We start from the raw sequence: 20,544 nt of genomic DNA, 5'->3' as shown, positions 1-20,544 counted from the left end.
TGATAAGAAATGGAAAAGTTAAACCATTTCTAACCTGCTCGCACCAGTGTGAGAGATGCTTGTCTAAAATTGTGCGACTTTATCTTTTACAAGTCAGTTAAGCTGGCAAAAGCCATGACAAAAAGGAAACATTTTTTCTCCTTCACACACTCTATCAAACAGCAGTGGTACCCTTGTTCTTAGGGAAAAAAGGAATCAAAGCTATAGGTCACTGAGCTTTATTCTTTTACTGACTAAATTTATCATGCTAGAATTTGCTCCTGTGAGAGTCAATCTCCTTAGCCTATTTTTACATTTTGTTTCTCTTTTAGATCCACCTCCTCAATGCAGAGGTTGCTCCGCATGCTGTTCTCACCAGTTCAGTAACATCCTGTTCATGACAAGAGTTTCTGGTTCCTCACAGCTGGATGTTACACACATACATGGCTGACTCAAATACCATATGAAACTATTTCTGTGCAAAAACTAGATCAGTTTATTGCACAATGGGATGGACAGAGCACAGTCCTCAACAATTCTTACAAAAGTTCTTCTAGTTTCCCCATCCTCAAGAGAAATCCAACTACACATGGACTTTGTTGCTCTCATTGGCTTCACTACTGATACCCAATTTTTAACCAGAAAATATGTAACAGATTTCTGAACTCTTAAGCATGGAAGCTCTAGATTTTTGTTGTTGTCTCCATGTGTTTCTTGTAGGTATTTTTCTGCTTTTTAGGATCTCTTCTACTACTGGGTACACTCAGTGATTATTTTTAGACCCCTGCAAAATTCCTCTATATAATTTCCTACCTCTAACACCCATACTTTTTGATTCAAACTTTTGTTTTCTTAAATGGAAGAGTTACTTGGTAAAGCATATACAAATTGGGGAAGTATTAAATCATTCTACAACTGTTTTCTTCCTTATATTTTCATTTCACTTTCCTGCTTTGTGATTTGATTATGTGTTTTGGGTTGTTTTAAATGAGTTTTTCAGACACACACAAACTCACTTCTATGGCCTCACTTTCTTACAGTAAAGTACAAGATTAAACAAATTCTTTTATATCAGAAATAGTGGAAAGACTCAAGCCAGAAGATTAGAACAAGTCCAGGCCCATCATGGATGCTGCCATGTTAAGTTAACTGGTCGCAGTGTAGAGGAGTCCCATGGAAATACATAAGGAGAAAGCGGGCAACCAGAGGCTAAATCCTCTGCCAGGGAAAGCCAGGCAACAGCAAGTCAGGGTCATCAGCCTCTTCTACAGCCTAGAAAGGGGTATACCAAGAGAAGAGGATTCACAGTGGCACCAAAGCTACAGTGAACACCAACCATCAAAACATTTTTTGTGACTTTTTTTGGTAAATGAGTTTGCAAAACCACTGAAGGAAAGTCCACACAATCCTACAACCTCCAACCATAACCAATGCCTGTTTTCCTGCTGCAACAGAACAGCAATCCCAGAATGACACAACCAAACATTATGGAGAGGAAAATAGTGCTTAGAGAGTTAACACAATCTGACAGTTCCTTAAGGTACCATTTAATTACTGCATTAAAAAGCAATCACCAATTTCTGTGTAAGCAAACCATCAACAGACCGCTGCTTACCTATATTTGAAAAATGTCCTTTCATAGGAGAATGTTTGTCTTGCATACCTGATAACTAAAAAATTAGTTATACTGGATTATTAAAAAAATACTGGATATTGCAAATGGTTTACAAACCAGTCCTTTAACAACAGTGCCTTCATGTGTTTATTATAGGCATTTTCTTATTTTAAAGCTAAGATTCAACTATGTTTTATAGCTGTAATTCTGTCCTCCTACACATTCACAAGCAAATTAGGTCAATTCCAAACTATTTGTAAAACCTCCTACATACAAAGGAGTTTGAGATTTTAAAACATAGGAAGTTTAAAATAAACAAAGTCAACCTATCAGTGTCATAAACCTTGTGAACTGTCAATTTTTTGTTCTAGCCTAATAAGGCATCCTAAAGTAGTAAGAACCAAAATGTGAGAATGACTGTCCTTGGCCAGAGGTTGCATCCACATCATGTTTAATAACATTTTAATAATGTTTATTATATAAGTTTCCCTAATTAACTTCTAAACTTACTTCTACATTTGGCATCTGTAACATCCTGTGGCAATGAGTTCCACTATGTAATTGTGCTGCATGAAAAAATGTTTTTTAAACCTACTGCTGGGTAAGAACTAGGAGCCATCAAAACTGCGTTATAAGAAATGATGAATAATCATGCTCTCCCCATCTTCTCCATAACATTAGTAGCTTTATACAGCTCTTGCATTTCTTCTGAACTCTTTTCTTTTCAGAGTCCTAACCATCCTGTTCAAATACAGGTATCTCTTTCCCCATATATAACCTGGTTTATCCTTACTAAAAAAAGGGCATCTGCAATTGTTTGTACTATTACAGATCGGTCACGGATGTCATCATGATGTTTGTATAGAACTGTAATGCAACTTCAAGACCTCTTTTTTGAGTAGTAACAATTTAGACTGCCATGCATGTTAGTTAGCCAGTTCCTTCCTGCAAGCATTATTGTATAATATTGTATAGTTAATGCACTTGCCATTTTATTAATTTGTTATCTTGTATTGTCTTCCCACAACTGTTCATGTCCACGGATTTGGGGGTCTTAATAGTGTGAATGGTGTATGAGTACAAGCTGTTATTTTGCTGTTTAGTCCCTTTTACAGGGACAGCAAAGATCTCCACATAGATCCCTGTAGGAGTCTACTCTTGGCTTGTGACAACTGCTCTTTTATTTTTATCCTCTTTTTTCCTACCTTAAAAAGTTATTAACCTGAGAGGGCTTCTCTCTTATTTTTGTGACCATTTCGTCTCTTCAAGAAACTTAGGCAGCAGCTGTCATGGACTAAGATGGTTAGTTCATATGGCATCTATAGTTCTAACATGACCACGAACTCTCATCCAACCAATCTGCAAGCTATAATCTGTCTACAACAATCATGTTGGCTCTTCTTTACTATTTTATATTCTCCATGTACATGTTCATTTTTCATATTTATAAATACACATCATCTCATTTGATTCTATGACAGTTTTAATTAATTTTGATACGGACAGAAATAAAACTTTTTGGGCTGTAGCTTCACGCAGATTATGCTACTTTTCCAAATTCAGTGATTATGTATTCAAATTACTCCAGACCTGTTAGGTGTACCCTGATTAGTCCAAGCAATTTGTTATTATTCATTTTAATCAGCTTGTTCTAAAAGTTCTTCCCCTAACACTTGAATTTGAAACAGACCATCTGAGACATCTCAAGTAAGGTCCAGTGCAGGAACTTTCATATAGCCTCCATAATTAACACAGATGCAAAAAGAGTCTTCGTAAGATTTGCTACTGAAGTTTTATCTTCTGCTAGCATTCTCACAACATCTTGATCCTTACTGGGCCTGGAGACTATTAGGTCTCTTGCTTCTGATGTGCTTGAAGAATTTCTCCAGCTCCTTCTGTGCCTGTCGTCTGGATTTCACACATAACTTACCAGTTATGCATTCTCCTGTTTCCCACATTTGGTTACAAGTTCTACTTTATAAATTCTCTCTTTACCTGTTACAGATTTCCCTCCTTTGCAGTTTAACAATATTGAGTTTGGGTTTTTTCCCCCCCTTGTGATTGATGGCAGATACTTACTCTAACATTTAATATGGTAGCTCTTGATACCACTAAAAGCTTTATTCTTTTGGCTGATCCTTTTAACTATTTCCTAACAAGCTTGCTCCCCTAGGTGTAGTTCTCTCCATAAGATGTTACTGCAATACATTTTACACTTGCTCTTAAAACAATATGGAAATCGTATTCATTATGGTTACTCTTGTAGGGTAGCTCAACAGTAATTTAATCTTAAACTAGGTCTTGTGCACTGCACATTTGCCAAGAGCTACTCCTCTTGTGAGCTGACAGCTTATCAGAATACCCAATGTATTATTGTTCTTCACTTCTGCATTTACTGAGTCTTCATACACGTAACAGAACCATGTAATAACAGGAAATGCTTCTTCCCTCAGCACCTTACCTCCCTTAGCACTTCACAGTAATTTTCCATCCCATTTATATGGTCAACAGTCTAACCCTCACAGTATTTTGATCTATTTGCACACAAATTCAAACTGTAATTGTACTTTCTTATCTAGACGTACATAGCTTTGACCGTAAACCCTAACATGTAATAGTGCATCTCCCAGACTACGGTTTGCATTCTCATCTTTATATAAATGTTTGCCCTTATACTAACATCCTCTTGTACCAATTTTCTGAGACACCAAATATGTCAATATCTGGATTTCAAACCAGCATTCCAGCTCTCACACTCAGTTTTTCACGTTTCAGATTTTGTCCAGAAGCCCATCTACAACTGCTACTGGTCTGATTGTCTTTTTTTTATATTTTATAAAGAGAAGCAAGCAGTAAATACATACATGACGGTGTTAATCCCTGACAGTTGTTGAAACATCTGCAGACCACAACCCACAATTAAGGCTCTTCGAGTTGGAGGGTATGTTAGCATTCTGCAGATCACAGGTCCAGCTTAAAAAAAAAAAAAAAACAACAAAAGAATACGTAATAGTTCTTAAGTGATCACTATCAAGACAACGTTCCCAGGCAACAGGCTTTGCACCTTAATTTCAAACACACTTGGGTTATTTCAATTATTTTTGAACAACTTATCATTTCAGTTCTGCTTTTCTGCACTTTACTACAAAGATTTTCAGGAAGCCCAGGCAAAAAAATGAAACAATTTTTGTACACAGTGTATACTACTGGTGGCAAATGTACAGCTCTCCTATATCATACTAACAGATTGCACATCTGCTGCAACTGAATGTATTCAAAGTTGTCACAAATACCATTGTTTCCTTTCTAAAAGCTCCCACTGTTATTGAGAGGTTATTTCAGAAATGCCATTATTCACTGCTCAGATCTGCATCTTGCAGATAGTGTTCTCCCTAGTCCGCCAAATACCCAATTTCCACAAACCAGTTGCAAGTGTGGGTACTTTGAAGGTATGGGATAGATCTATTCTGCACAGCTGTAAGGCCAGCAGAGGGAGCATAAATTAATTAGATTTTTTCCATATCTTTAGTAGCAATTGTATGAGGCTGCATTCAAAAAGCAGAAAACAGTTTCTCAATGAAGAGAAAACAAAAAATTTCTGGCAAACAGAGAAAGTTTTATTCTCTGTTAATTTTAAATTTTCAAAGTACCCTATAAAAAAAAAAAGTAATACAGAAAGCGATATGGTATCAGGCAAAAAATTTAAAATACTTGATTCCCTTATTTACTTGAATTTCTTTCTGCCCAGAGTGGTGTTTAGGGCAGAACACAGTCTGGTGAAAAATTCAATGTTTTACACATCTTATCACATCTGGTATACCCACTCAGAACACCTAATATAGTTCACAATATGTGTAAGTCAAAATAGTTGCCATCAAAAGAAAAAAAAAAAAGGCTGTGAAGAGCATCTACATTTTTACATTTTCAGTCTTTCCTGAACATACAGAAAATATTAAATGTATTGATTCAGTATAAAAATCTATATGGGTCTGTTAGAGAAGAACGATTTACATGCAAAGATTTTCAACGTCAGAAAGCTGACAATCTGTGAACAGTTTCAATAGTGGAACTTTTTTTTCATTGAAAGATAATCAGACCTGCCTAAGAAAAACTCATTTTCATTAAAAAATTATAGTATTTCTAATTCATATCTCAATTGTACCATCACTTAACTTTGCTTCTTTATTATTAACAGCAGAATGCAGTCTGACAAATTTCCCAGCTGGTTTCCAAGTAACATTAACATTCAGACAGTACACAGTCCCACCTGTCCTGCCATATATCCACACTATTGCCTTCAAAATGTCTCTAGCTGAGGAAAATCAACTGACAAATAGAGCCTGGTAAGATATTCTCAAGCAAGACACATATCATCACTGGGTAGACAAGTATATCAAAGGGTTCAGTAGTCAAAGTGGCATTTCCTCAGTGGAAAAACAACAAAACCAGCACTCGCTGTTAGCTAGGAGCAGTCTAGAGCTCAGATATCCTCTTGGATTTCTCCTCAACTCCGAGCTTCACAAAGAAAAAAGATTTACTGACAAATGCAACCATGAACCTTAATTCACAAACAACAGCCCTCAGGTTTTCATACTCGGCATCACACCTGAGCATGAAGGCTTTGGGCTTAAAAACCTTTATCTGGCAACTGATTCTGCAGCATCTGTCATGAACCCAGGCTGCTGAATGCCTATATCTTCCGTTCTTCATGAACTTCCTATAAAGTCCTTAATGGAGTTCAAAATCCATCTTTATCTTCGAAGGACCTGACAGCCAACCTAAATCCACCATCAATGACTATACTCACTGAATAAGCTGGAAGGCTACAGCAGGGTCTGTTAGGAAAGGAAGCAGAAACGTCCTAAAGAACTGATGCAAAGTTTTCAACCATTCCTGATCCACTCAGCTATTTGACAGAAGTTATATAAAACTCTATTCACAATACAGCATTGTACAAAACAATTGGACAGAAGGCAATAAAATGAATAGCTAGAAATTAAAGCAGCTGCTCCCAGACAATGCCTTGCAACTCAGAGGCAGTCATGAACTCCCAACAAAATTTCATCACACAAATCCGTTTGTACGCCTGAAGTGGGGCCCTGCAGAAAGTTTAAGACCACATAGTAAAGTCTAGACCTTTACTTTAGAACGTTAGACTTTAGACCTTTAGAGCATCCAGTTAGCTAAATTCAGGAAGTACTTGTAATTTTTCAGACTTCTGATTAATTGTATCAGAAAAATGATGCTAAAAATCATCATACTGGTTCAAGTCAGAGATTTGAAAGATTCACTCCAAACCCGTACCATGGCAACCCACACATATAGGCATACACAAAATTAAAGGATTTTCTTTCATAAAATTCACAGCCTTCACATTTACAAACCAATAAATGGAATGAAAGAAATAAAAGAAATCGTTAATCTGTATATTAAAGGAGCTTTACAGACTCCACTAAAAAACCCAAAGGGGTTTGACTGCGAGGTGGCTGTTTTTAAAACAGAAAATGAGTGTGAAACCTATTAAAATTATCTAGCCCTAAAACTAACTATACTATTTTTGCATTTTCCTATCTTCAATTCTGCCATCCATCTTCTGTGTTCATATATTACAGCCTTAAAACTAAACAACTCTAGGTAAAACATGACTGTTAACAACAGAGAATGGGTCTAAACTAAAAAATGAAAAACAAAACAAGCTTTCAGAATTAAATACATTTTTCTTCTGAAAATAAGTCTTCTGAAAACTGATATTGTACTTCAGGAGTTTCTGATAACCATTAAATCTGCTGTTAGTTATGACAATAGGTTAAAATAGCACAAAACAATAAAATCATTAAATCTTTAAAAAGTGGAGCAACTTAATTGCTAACAGAACTAGAGGGAAACAGATGATGCAAAAGATACATCATAAAAAAATTAAACATTTGGCAATTTTTACAATGGAAAAATAGGTATTTGTCTCCAAAAATCAGTTGGGTTTTTTTCATGATGCTTCCGCCTTAATTGCTGCTGTTTTCTCTGCAGCTAGGAGATCTAGAAACATTCCTGCATTTGAACCACTTAATTTGAACTTGAGAAACCACCAAGATGTTTGTTTTCCTATGTCTAATCTATGAATAAAAATGAAGTCAAAAGGATGAGACCTCCTAATGTCATGATTAATTTAATGAGACTAGATTTGGTTGGACTTTTTGTGCTGTGGTTTCAGGTAATTACTTTTATCTGAAGTAAATTTCCTTAATGCGTATGTTTACAAGCGTTCAAAACATGCTACAGTAAAGGGCAGCTGAAGCTTGCTCTAGTGAGAGTGCAAAATGGCAGCAATAGATAAAGAGCAATGGAAAAATGAGCATACAGCTGTTATAGAAGGTGAGATTACATGAAATGGTGATACATGCAGTGGATTGCTGTGGTCTAACTGGCTTTTTCCTAGCCTGGTCTAAACTGTCTACCTAACTAGACATTCATCCTTATAAGCAAAAGGCAAAAATAGAATTTGGAAGTTTGGCTTCACATCCAAAAAAACCTTATTAGCTTACACGGAGCTAAACGGGGGGAGGAGCTGTTCTTGTCAAATCATTACTTCTGGAAAGCAAGCGATGCTTTCCAAATGTTACATTTTATGAGTGGTTATCTGAAACTTTTAACACCAGCTTCCTATATTTTAGCTGCTGTTCTTGTTACTAGGCATAACCCACAAGTAAGTTAAGTTTAGAAATTGTGAATCACCTGGTCAGGCATTTTGATTTTCCTCTGTAGGTAAAATGGATTGTACGGTGATCATAGGAGCTTGGGTGTGATCCACTGCCAACTAAAAGATAGAGAGACTTTTCAAAAACAACAAAACAAACAAACCCTAGTTCTAAAAGGAGTTTAAATAATGAAAGCTAAAAGGCAGAAGAATGGGTATTAATGATGTCTCAGCATTTCCTTCTGAAAATGTACTGCATACACTTCCAGGGAAATAAAAATATTGTAGATAGACATAAAGCCAACCTAAAAATCCCCCAGCAAATGCAGGCAGACATCTGGTGCCTGGACACCTTGTGATCCTCCATCCCTCAAATTATTAGTAGAATACTTGGCAAAATTTCACAGCCAGGAAACTATGGTTAGAGACTGGGCTCTGCCAAAGTAATTTGCAGGTTCAAATATTGTTTTGCCAGCTAATCTAGGTTACAGCTTGTAGCAACAGCTTAAAACTACGTAGGGCTCCTGCGAGCATTTTGTGCTCTTGCTGTAGAGGAGCGTTTCCAAACAGGCAGGCTTAGCCAAGCAACAAGACAGTCACTCATCAGTTTAGCATCAATTAAGCTCAACCTTCAGATTAGTTCCTCAGACCCATTCGTGTCCCAATGCCAGTCAATACCCTCTCTTCCATCCAGATAAATCTTTAAAGAACTGGTCTACAGTTAGAAATGGGACAAAAAAAAAAAAAAGTCAGGCTGGTGATCCGGATAACAGAAGACAGACATGGGAACCATTTCTCTGTTTTGCCTTTCCTTACAAAATGACAGCTTCCAGCCCAGCTTTCTCTGCATCATCTGCAGAACATTCCTCTACCTAAGACTCCTCCTCTAAAGCACTTAGAGCTAGCTATTATTTTATGCATATGAATGACATACTAAAGCAAACACCCTTTCCCGCTCCTAGCCTATTACATGCTTATTTTCTAGGAGTATCAACTTCATTCATTTTTCCATTCTGTAAAATTTACCAAATCACAAGAAAATAGAAGTAGCTTTAAGATCAAAACTGCATTGTTCATCCTCAGAAGATACAAAACAATTTTACCTAAGTACCAAGCTCTTCCCCACTGTCTCACAATGTTTCCAGTAACATTGGAAGAACCACTCCCAGCACTAGAGGAAACTTCCTACCTCGTAAGTTCTCTAATCCTTTGAGAAAGCTTGCTTGAGTCTTTTTTTTTTTTTTTAAGCATAGCCCCCCATCAGCCAAGAATGAGAAAAGACTGTCAGCTTGCCTAATAACTGAGTCTTATTTTTCAGTTTTCCACAGCAAATACATCCAATGGTATAACAAGACAGCCTGCTCTAAAAGCAAATAAAAGCTAATTAGACATAACCATTTTGGTTCTAGACAGTTAAGTAGTGCAAGGAGTTTTTCCACACCTAACTGAACTGAAAGGGTTTTTTTGTTTGCTTAGGAAACCTAGATTTCACATAAATGGTCCCTCCAAATGATCTTTTTAATCCACACATTGAGAACAGAAACACTAAGAATAAAGATTTTTTTTGTTTGTTTCATTTTGACAGCAGGTTAGGTTGGCCTTTTGAGAATCCTGAAAACAAAGCAATTTTCTTTTATCTGTAAAAGGAAAAAAAGAAGTCTTTCCCTTGATACCACATTCTTTGATATAAAGCTTTGGTGATGGAAAATCTATATGACTGAGTACTTGCACAAAGGTGACAGCAGTTAAGAATACCTTTGAATAGGACAAGAAGCAGTGACAAGTAGGGAAGCAAAAAAAGGAGTGCATTTTGGCTCTGTATGACATGTTCTCTATAGAAAACAGAAACTACTGTAATGAAGACCTTCAAAACTAGAGAAACCATGACAAAACAGATAATAAACAGAGAAGACTGGCCATTTACATGATGCCAGAGGGAGCTGAGAGAAGTGGCCGCAATGACCAACAAGAGTCCACGTGGGTGGAGGAGGGACCCCAGTGCAGTACTGTCAGACCTGTGGAGTGGGGGAATGACGGAGGAGGACGTTTACCTGTTTCTTTGATGGGAAAACTGTGGTAGGGACAAAGAAAAGCAAGGATCACATTGTGCTTTCTTCTAGCCATGGCAAGCACCTTAGAAATAAAGCCATAGGTATTAAGGCGGACTTGTGCATACCTGCAGCCTGCGATGTGGTTTTAGCAAACATTTACTTTCATGGTCTGCTCTAGAACTGCTTTACATAGGAAACAGTAACACGTCCCTCACTTAAAGCTGGAGAAAGCAGATGAGGAAAGATAAGATGATGGAGCTAGCATCACACAGGCACAACCAAAATAAGCCAAGTGTTGTAACAGCCTGAAGAGCTTCCCACTCCACTGCCTCATCAAGTAATGAAGTGCAGTGCAGAGCATTTAGCAATCTGAAATTAGAAAGCTTTTTTTCTTTCATTTTAAGTTGCGGAAAGACACTTGCAGTTAAGGGAGTTTCAAGAGTGCTTTTTTTTGTATTGGTGGTGTTGCTGTTGTTTTTCAATTAAAAGAGCACCAAAAAAGCTGGTGATTCAGAGTCCCCTTCAACCCAGTCAGTAACCCACTCTCAAGCTAATCTTCCCAGCTGTTACTGTATTAACACCCATACAGATATTGTATTTTATTTCCTGGGCAACACTCTTCAAGCCTTAAATTTTTTGCAATTTTTTTCTGCCAAAAATCTTACTTTAGTGATTTCCACCCCCCACCCCCACCCCTTGTTTCCAAATGAAATATCCCTGTTCCTGCTCTAAGCCAGTGGTTTAACAGTGAAAACAGATTTCTACTCCTTGCCCTCTAAAAGAATGAGGCACAGGGACACATTCCCAGGAGGGAAGGGGAAAAAAAGGGAAATTTAATAGAACTGAGAAAGGAGCCTGGAGGTCAATGAAAGTCTCCATGGGAACTTTTGGATACAATCTTTTACATGTTCACCCTTTTTTTTTTTACTTTATTAATAGCACATTTAGTTCAGACCATCTCCTTAAAAAAAGTTTTAAAAAAACAATTTATCTAGGGGGCCTGAAAAACTCCTCTCAATTTTTAAAATTCAGATGCCATTAGCTAAGAGCTTCATTGAAAATAAAAGTAAAGAAAAAAGTTGAATTAGAGATGAGGTCCACATCTAAACAGATTTTAAAAACCCATTTTAAAATCAGTATCATTTTAGCACAGCTCAGTCAGGTTCCAAAACTGCCAGAGAGCAGAAAAATCAAAAAGTCATGGTAGGCTAAAGTCGAAGTACTTTAACTTTGGCTTGCTAACAACAAGACAGCACCATCAATGAATGTAGAGATGACAGACAGCACAGCAGACCAGTTTGAAGCTAAAAATAGTAAGTCTTAAAAAACTGCTTCAACTTTTTTTTTTTTTAAACTCAAGCATTTAAACTTCAGCACAAAGTTGAGTTCCACCGAAGACAGGACAGATACACACTTAAAAATTCCACTGAACTGCAGCCTGAGATCATACCTTATCTAAAAGTACTAGCTAGTTTACTACATTTTAGTATTAACCATCTATTACCCATTTAGTATTAATACCATTTAGCATTAACCATAAGAAACACAAAGGGCTCTAAGACAACCATTACCACTCAACAGCAGCACGTTTTTCAGCAGAGAAGGCTGACCACATCCTGGGAGGAGGAACAGGAGCACTGCCAGCAGGTCAAGGAAGCAGTTCTTCCCCCCTACCCAGCAGTTGCAAGTCTCACAGCTCGAGCAGCACACCACATTGCTGCATGAGTCTGGAGGAGAAACACCAAGGTGGACAGGCCTGGAGCACAACATATGAGAAGATGCTGAAACAACTGGGATCGTTCAGCTTTAAAAGAGAAGGTAAAGGGAAAAGCCTCTGCTGTCTACAGCTACCTAGCGGAGGGCCAAAGAGGAGACGGACCCAGGCTCCTCAGAGGTGTGCAGGGGCAGGACAAAAGGCAACAGACAAGTTGGAATGCAGAAAATTTGGACCAGATGTGAAGTCTGTTTATTTTGTACCACGGAAGTGGTCAAACACAGAAAGAGAGATGCAGACAGGTCATGGCGAAAACTTCACCGAAAAAGTTCCTGAGCAACCTGCTCTGATTTGTCCTGCTTTGATTAGGGGTTGGATTAGACAACCTTCAGAGGTTATCTACATGATTCTTACATGAAACCTACATCATTCTAAGATTTGTGCTCATACTGGTTATTACAACACCATGAAAAAGTTTGGTGCTTCATGGTAGTCAAAAAAATAAAAAAAAGCATCCTTACATACAGATCTTGTAAAACTCAGCCATCTCCATACCGCCAACAGCAGATCCACACCTTTTTGCAATTTCATTCCTAGGCTTCATTAATTAAGAACCTGTCAGTCACACTAGACTGACAGTTTTTACCCTGAATTTATAACCTCTGCAGAGAACACAAATCAATATTGAAATCAGCAAGTGTAAAATACTCAATTGACAACTCCCATAACTGGTATGAAATATGAAATAGCAGTAACGGAGACCTTACTGCAGCCTTTCATATATAAAGGGGGCTTATAAGATAGATGGGGAGAAACTTTTTACCAGGGACTGTAGTGATAGGACAAGAGGCAATGGTTTCAAACTAAAAGAGAGTAGATTAGATTGGATATAAGGAAGAAATTCTTTACTATGAGGGTGGTGAGACACTGGAACAGGTTTCCCAGAGAAGTTGTGATGCCCGACCCCTGAAAGTGTTCAAGGTCAGGTTGGATGGGGCTTTGAGCAACCTGGTCTAGTGAAAGATGTCCCTGCCCACAGCAGGGGGGTTGGACTAGATGATCTTTAAAGGTCCCTTCCAACCCAAACCATACCGTGATTCTATGATTGTTAAGAGCTGTACGCAGTTCTGGTCCCCTTTGCATTCTCCCCCTCATCTCAAAAAAGGAATATGGTAGAAATGGGAAAAGATTGAGGAAAAGGCAAAAAGAACAATCAAATTAATGGAACGGTTCCAACATACAGCAGTGGTAATACTAATTTCACTAGGCCCCTGGGTACTAAAATGCATATACAATTATACCATATTAGTGTACTTATGTCTGGATTCACAACAATTAACAGTCTGTTTAGTGTGATTCTGCCTTTGTTAGTATAATAGCCCTCTACTTTAGCTACAGATCAAAGCAACAAATCAAGTACACCATCCTTCAAGCTGGAGGAAAGGACCTGGATTAGGAGTTGGGAATACAACAAAAGTTTCATAAAAGCTAAAGTGGCACAATGAAGGCGAGTAAAGAACATGGTTGTTTCAAGATAACACAGAAAATGGGCTGTATAAAATGGCAGATGCAAAACCAAAAGCATAGTTATGATCCACCATGCATTGACCACTATTAAGACAGAATGGCGATGAGACAGACTTTGACAGATACAGCATGACCATTTTTACCAAAGTGTGAAAAACCAACAATGTAGTAGACATCTGTGGTCCAGGAGACAGGGACAAAGGGCCAAGTTTTTGCTACTGCAGATTATACTTTGCTGGAGCAACGATTCTAAACCAACCACCTGCTTAAGTATTATCACTGGCTGCACTAGTGAAAATTTACAATTTTAAAATGCGGAGAACAGATTATAATCTTTTGGACTATGATCCTAATGAGTGTTTTGTCATGAGAACTGAAGATTATGAAAAGCTGACGTTCATAACAGTTTTCAAATCTTCCAATTTCTGGAGGATCCACATACAGCCTATGTGAATTTTTATGTTCCAGCCACTCTGGAGTTTCAGACACACCGAAGTACTTCACAATAAAGTATGATTCTTCACAATTTTGCATCAGGTATAATCATTAGCATCTATGCAAAACCAGCATGGAAGCAGTTTACTTCTACTTGCACAAAGAAGAAAGCCTATGGAGTATCAGAACCTCTTTTGATTTATTTTATAATGCTGTCAGTGGTAGCAACAAAATTCCTCCAGCAAGATGTACAGACTGTTTGTAATGTACCTCCACTACGCAGTAAAGTCTTGTTGTTTTCCAGGAATTAGAGAGACGCTACCTCTGCATAAACTTCAGAGAGTTTCTCAAGAGTAATTCTTGCTACTGTCAGCGAAACTGACAGCAAGTAGCAGGTTTTACATACACTTGTTTGTATAACTGAAATATCTTTTGCCTGTTGATTAATAGGAGAACATACTGTGGGTCTTGCTTTCATTAGATCTTTTTTTAAAAGTAATTTCAAAACCTGACACACAGATGTCCTGTATCATCAGCTGTGACTAACTCGGTGAACAAAGGCTTCTAGATAAACGGAATTTAAAAAAGATATACTACAATGCTGCACAAAACAGCAGGCAAAAGGCATCTTCCCGTGTGATGATACTGGTTTTAGGGAAAACAGAATTAATACTCCATAATGGGCAGTTCAAGGTCTCTCAAGTACTATGGAATACATCTAATCTGCAAGCTGCTTGTCTTATACCAAGTGGAAATCCTTCTGATCATTTTCAGTATAATGAAGACAGAATGAGATTGCCTAAATGCCATGTATATTAGCAGTTTCTTTATAAATATAAAATATTTTAAAAGGCAATTCTTTTAAAAGCTGTTGAAAATCCAGTAGAGTGTAAGATAATGCTTGCTCTCTTTTCCCTCAGTTAAGTATGCTTTTTTCCTTTAAAAAAAAAAAAAAAAAAAGACCAGAATCATACTTCTTAACTGCTCCTGTTAATGCTTGGTTGCACTACAAGATAGAAGCATGCAAGACAAGGATCTTTTCATTGCTTCTGTGCAACCTCACAGATCTAGCAGATAGAAAGGAAGATCATAAAGACTTTATCAAATTATTTAGAGGCCTGAGGCCCATTTTTCAAAAAGATAAAGGAATTCTGAGAGATTTCCTCATGAATTTCAGTAAGTAGATTTTTATGCTGATTTTACACCCTCATCAAGTTAACCCACCATCTAAAAGAAATGATAATATCCAAATGACAGACATTGTTCAGAAAACACTATCCTGGGTGTAAATATATAAAAACTTGTATTTATGATACATCTCAATCTCCTCTTGTGCTCCTTTACTGAACTCTATCTGTTTTAAAATTTTAAACAGAAATTTTTAAGCTTTGGACAGACATCATGTTTTTAACCTGTGTTTCTTATGCAGCAGTTTACAGCTGGTCCTAATTAGAGGAGGTGGCCCCAGTAACACCAGGGAAATGGAACCATTAAGAGTGGAGCCAAGCCCCACAATAGCCGCCATTTTGAAGGGGCATATTTCCACGCCATCACCACGTTTGACCACATTCAAATCAAAGCATTTAAGTGAACGGACATTTCTCTGACACCTGCAGTGATCCAAGCCATTTCAGTGTCAAGGGATAGACGTTTCTTTCTTTGGTGATAGATACTAACAATAATGTTAAAATACCACTTCTAAATATGTTGCAAGAGGACTACCCTATTAGGAAAAAAAATGGAGCATCAGGATTTCTTCAGTGTTAAGAGTAAAAGCAAACAAGTTTCAATGTGGTAGTGAGAAGAAGCATGGTAAGGTCTGGCCTGCAAGCCAGTATGAACAAATGCGAGGCTCACTGGAAAACTGGAATATTTAAAAAAATTTACACACGTTTTGATGTAACTATCAAGGAGTCACACGGTTACACGCTCCCTAGAAGATATACAAAGATCAACTGATCTCTAAATACACCCTGGGCAAGGACAGGTCAGAGTTTGTACTCAAAAAGTCCCACTTTAAGGGAAGAGTGCACAGGTCTGCTTCCCTCACAAAGGTGATCTGCTTCAAGACCACAACATCGGCTGTCTGCACAGACCATGGTACATTATGATATTAAAAGATAACGTGTATTTTTTCCCAGAGAGGAACAAAGGACCAAGAAAGCCTCTGCACACCAAAAGATGAAGGGGAGGTTTTAGGTAACATTCACAGCACAGACTTTTACTAGCACATTGCTGTCTGCCAGGACGTGAGGAGATGCAATTTCAGGCAGACTCAGGGGGCTGGCAGGAGGCCCTTGCGGAGAGACGCTACTAAAAATCCAGCGGGGTTTGGGAGTAGAGGTTGTCTGAACTTATTTTGCTTGGCAAGGGTTGATTTTTCCCCCTATTATTTTGGTACAAGGACAGCATTGCCAAACCAGCAGAGTCCATCCTACAACTGCATTCTGAGAGCTGTACTTCCCACAGGAGCAGGCACAACTGTGCCTTGCCCCTTCCCACCAGTCACCCACTAGGTACTGCAGAGCTTAGTGCAGAGGTCCTGCCTGCGGGCAACAGCTGTGCTGCTGCAGACCCCCAAGGCACAGGTACTTTGGTTTTCAGCTCTGAACAAGGGCAAAAACCACTGTGCAACTCAAACTGCCCTGCAGCACTGAAGAACACAAGGGAACGTGCCCTAGCTGCCAAATGAAGACGAAATAATAAAATCAGTAAAAACTAGATTGGCACCAGAACAATCCTTTCCTTTGAGGTGGTCTACATATACCCTCCAGACTATAACTGAAAGTCACTATTATAACAGAATCAACATAACCATCTACCAAAAACAAACTCTTTAGATTCTTTGGGTTCTGTAGGCACTACTAACTCCCTGAAGCTATGTCCCTGGGTCTATACATCTGTGCCAGCAACCTGCTTTCAGATCATCCCAGCTGTCCCTAAAGATGCTACACAGGAACATGTTACATTCAGCTTCTTCCTAATTTCATTTGCTAATGCTCATTTTTGCAGGGAGACAAAAAAGCAACGATGGAAACAGAACCAGCAACTACAGCAGCATCAGGGTATGTACAGCAAAATCAATAAATACACTTCTATATGTAAATAGAAGAAAATCTACATGTTAGGCTAATTGTTGCACATGGAAGATGCTGTTAGAACCTTCTATTTAAATATTTTTGGTCTGCTCAGGTTCCAGGCCAAGTCTGTTGGAGTTAAGAAATCATACCTGAGGAAAAACCATCTGCATTACCACCTTGTTGACATTTTTAAGGTTTCAACTTAACATTACAACTTGCATAAATGCAGCAAGCATTCTCAGCTGTAACACTATTTCCAAAAAAGGACTCAAATTCCTTTCTTAAAGGCAGTAAGAGCCTAAACTGCATTAAGGGAAGAAGCTGTTTTTAGGACCAATATGAATTCTTACCCAGGGCTTCAGAAGCACACGTGCACTACCTAAAGTCAAACACGACGCAAGACAAACTTCATCTAGCGATTCACAACATCCCAGTGGAAGTACATGCTTACCAACTAGTGGTTACTGAATAGCATTTCAGTTTCCCCCAGAGCTCCTGGTTTTCCTAGATCTGAGGGCAAAAAATATCACTAGTGTGGCTGGAATTTCAGGTAACCTTCCTGGCTTTAGGGCAAACCGCAGATTTCCCAGCCGTGATCAGCCAGAAAGATGGGCTGTGGTGCAGAGAAGGGGCAGAATTTTACCCAGACATGCATGTCCTCTCTAATGCACAGGAGCTACTTTTCCCAGATGTTTAACTACTTTCCAGAAGCAACTCAACTTGTTATGAAAAATAAATGTTTCAAGGATAAGCTCTAAAAAGAACAGAAATAGTATCAGTCCTACCTCCTGTTTACCAAAACAACAAAAAAGGAGGGGGCAATTACTCCATTTAGAATTTGTCAGGCTGCAGAGGCTGATGAACCAGAAGGTATCAGGAAAAATGCTTCATGCCATCATGAGTTACAACAGCCTGGCTGGCATTGGATCGGATCAGGAAACAATGAAAGCTAATTTTCAGTGTCAGATATAAGAAGCATCTGCATCTTTATGTGGATACCAGGAAAATATTTTCATGTTTCTCAGTAAGAGCATCATTGCCCAACTGTGCCTTCTGCCAACTGCCACCAACCTATTAAGCAGGCTGAAAGGAAAAATTCTTGTGCAGGAAGTCAGGGGGAAACTTGTAAACAAAAACAAACGGAGAACAAAGCTAGAAGAAAGCCACAGTGTTTGAGCCACCTACATTTCAGGGTGGATTTCCAAATATCTCCATTCACTGACCTCATATTTGCTGGCTTTCTCTGAGCTGCCACTTAGTCACTGAGAGAAATCGCTGCTTCTGATCATGCAGGCTGTGAAACTAATCTGAGAAGCTAATTCAGTTCCACTGTCCACCTATACAGATCTATATACATTCTCCACCTATATACACCTAAATACATTCTGCACCTACACAGCTGGGCTGAAGACATCAGCAGACAAGCACGGAAGAAGGTAGAGAGTGGAGGTAAGAATGACTTGCCCGCCTACAGCACATGGAAAAAAGTGCAGATATAAAAGTACATAAGTACCAAATATAACAGAAAATCAGGTTTACAACACAGAAATGACACCACCTTTGATGAGTTCACGCTCTCAGGCTGACTTTGGCAACAAGACAAACCAAGGAAGTTTTCCATTTTGGAGAGCACTAGGGTAACATATGCTAGATAATGACAGTTTTTCATAGAAACACTGATAGATAAGGAAAAAGCAAAATATGCCTGCAGTCATAAACTGATTTCTGCAAGTGTTTTGCCAAAGATAATTACCAGCCTACAAATGCACAAAGAAATCGTCGTTCAAGTACCCAACATTCATCTGAAGGGAATGGTGGATGCTCAAGATCAAATACAGTAAAACTTGCAGAGTAACGCTGAGACATAATACTCATCTGACTTGATCACTGCATCTAACACAATACAATGCAAATGAATCATTTGCATCATCAAAAATTACTCAACTGTAAATTCACACTTAGTGTAACACGCTAAGTGCAAGCTACAACACTTGGGATGAAAAGTTTGGCCATAGCACGGTAACTTTGAGATCAATTCCACCACAAAGAAAAGTAGTTTCCTTAAGGAGAGAAAATACTATGAAGTCCTTTCCTCTTTGGAGAAGTGCTAACTTTGATTGGGGTAAAGGGAGGATACACATAACCCCCCGCACCCAATTATCCTTAAGTTTAACACTATGCTTGTACACTAAGTTATACAACATATTTTAACACAGAAGCTCACTCGTTTATAAAGAGTATTAATTCTCCTGGGCAACATGCAGTTTAGGAAGCAGTACGACCATGTGCATCTCGGCAAGTAATGCAGTGCAGTAGGCAAGGATCACCAGGTTGAAGCCGAAGTCCCTAGATGTACACAACAGGCTATGTGTAGGTTTTATGTCAGACTAGATTTAGTCCAGTCCCCTAGGCAGAACTTTACCACGCACGGGCTGTTAAAAGCTGCTCTGAGACTCCATTATTGATTTGAACCTTCACATCTCCAAAAGAGTCCGAGCACATTGAATGCATCCCTGGAGCGGACCTCTGGTTTAATTTCCCCTGAAGGAAGTTACTCCATGGGCACTAACACTGCTTTGCGATCTGAACAAACAATACGTGGAGGTGACAACGGTTGATGAGAAGAGACTCACTGCAGAGCTACTGTGCTGTTCAGAGCCAAAATGCTAATGCAGATGCAGTCAAAGCATCTTTTAGTAGCTGACAGCAACTGGAATGGTTCTGCATAAAACCACGCTAGGAAAAAAGCAATATAAGCTGCTCCTATGAACTATTAGGTTTTATTTAAAATTAATTTAGAAGAAATATAGGACAAAATTAATTCAGTATTTTGTAACTATTGCACAAGTTATTCAATTGTGCAGCAGCTCCCTACGGGTTTAAGTTTTATTCTTTTTCCTGTCTTCTTTTTTTTTTTTCCCCTCAGCATTACAGGTTTTGCAAGTTCAGCCTAAAACCTGAGAGTCACCTCAGGTCCTTTACCATTATTGTTGATAGATATTGACAAGAAACAGAAGATTTTTTTTTTCTGTAGAATAATTTTTTTTCTCAACAGAATTGTAAGGTCCTATTCCCTCCAGTAGGGCTGTACATCTTTTTATTAGACAAGCTTAGTAAATAATGATAAAAAAACATGGGGGCTGGGGGAGGGAGCGGGGGAAAAATAAAGGCAAGTTCTGAGAGCTGGTTGTGTTCTACGCCCTTGTACTGGGTTTGCGTGGCAAGGTTTTGGTAGCAGGGGGGCTACAGGGGTGGCTCTGTGAGAAGTTGCTAGAAGCCTCCTCCATGCCTGATAGTCAATGCCAGCCGGCTCCAAGATGGACCTGCTGCTGGCCAAGGCCAAGCCCATCAGTGATGGTGGTAGCACCTCTGGGATAAGATATTTAAGAAGGGGGGGCGGGGGAACCTGCGCAATTGCAGTTGGAGAGAGGAGTGAGAATATGTGAGAGAAA

General features: G+C 38.6%; 1 protein-coding gene across 1 annotated transcript in view; it reads right to left on the bottom strand.

Moving 5' to 3' along the window:
• Positions 1–20,544, bottom strand: part of SLC2A13 (solute carrier family 2 (facilitated glucose transporter), member 13) — a 163,852-nt gene that overhangs the window by 84,431 nt on the left and 58,877 nt on the right. The window contains exon 5 of the mRNA XM_009324389.1: positions 4,459–4,567. Within this exon, the coding sequence (XP_009322664.1) occupies positions 4,459–4,567 (109 nt within the window). The remainder of the gene's footprint in view (positions 1–4,458; positions 4,568–20,544) is intronic.

Source organism: Pygoscelis adeliae, unplaced genomic scaffold (assembly GCF_000699105.1).
Source record: "Pygoscelis adeliae isolate BGI_AS28 unplaced genomic scaffold, ASM69910v1 Scaffold315, whole genome shotgun sequence".
Taxonomy (NCBI): Eukaryota; Metazoa; Chordata; class Aves; order Sphenisciformes; family Spheniscidae; genus Pygoscelis; species Pygoscelis adeliae.
The sequence above is the reverse complement of the archived record's forward strand: the minus strand, read 5'-3'. Positions and strand labels throughout refer to the sequence as shown.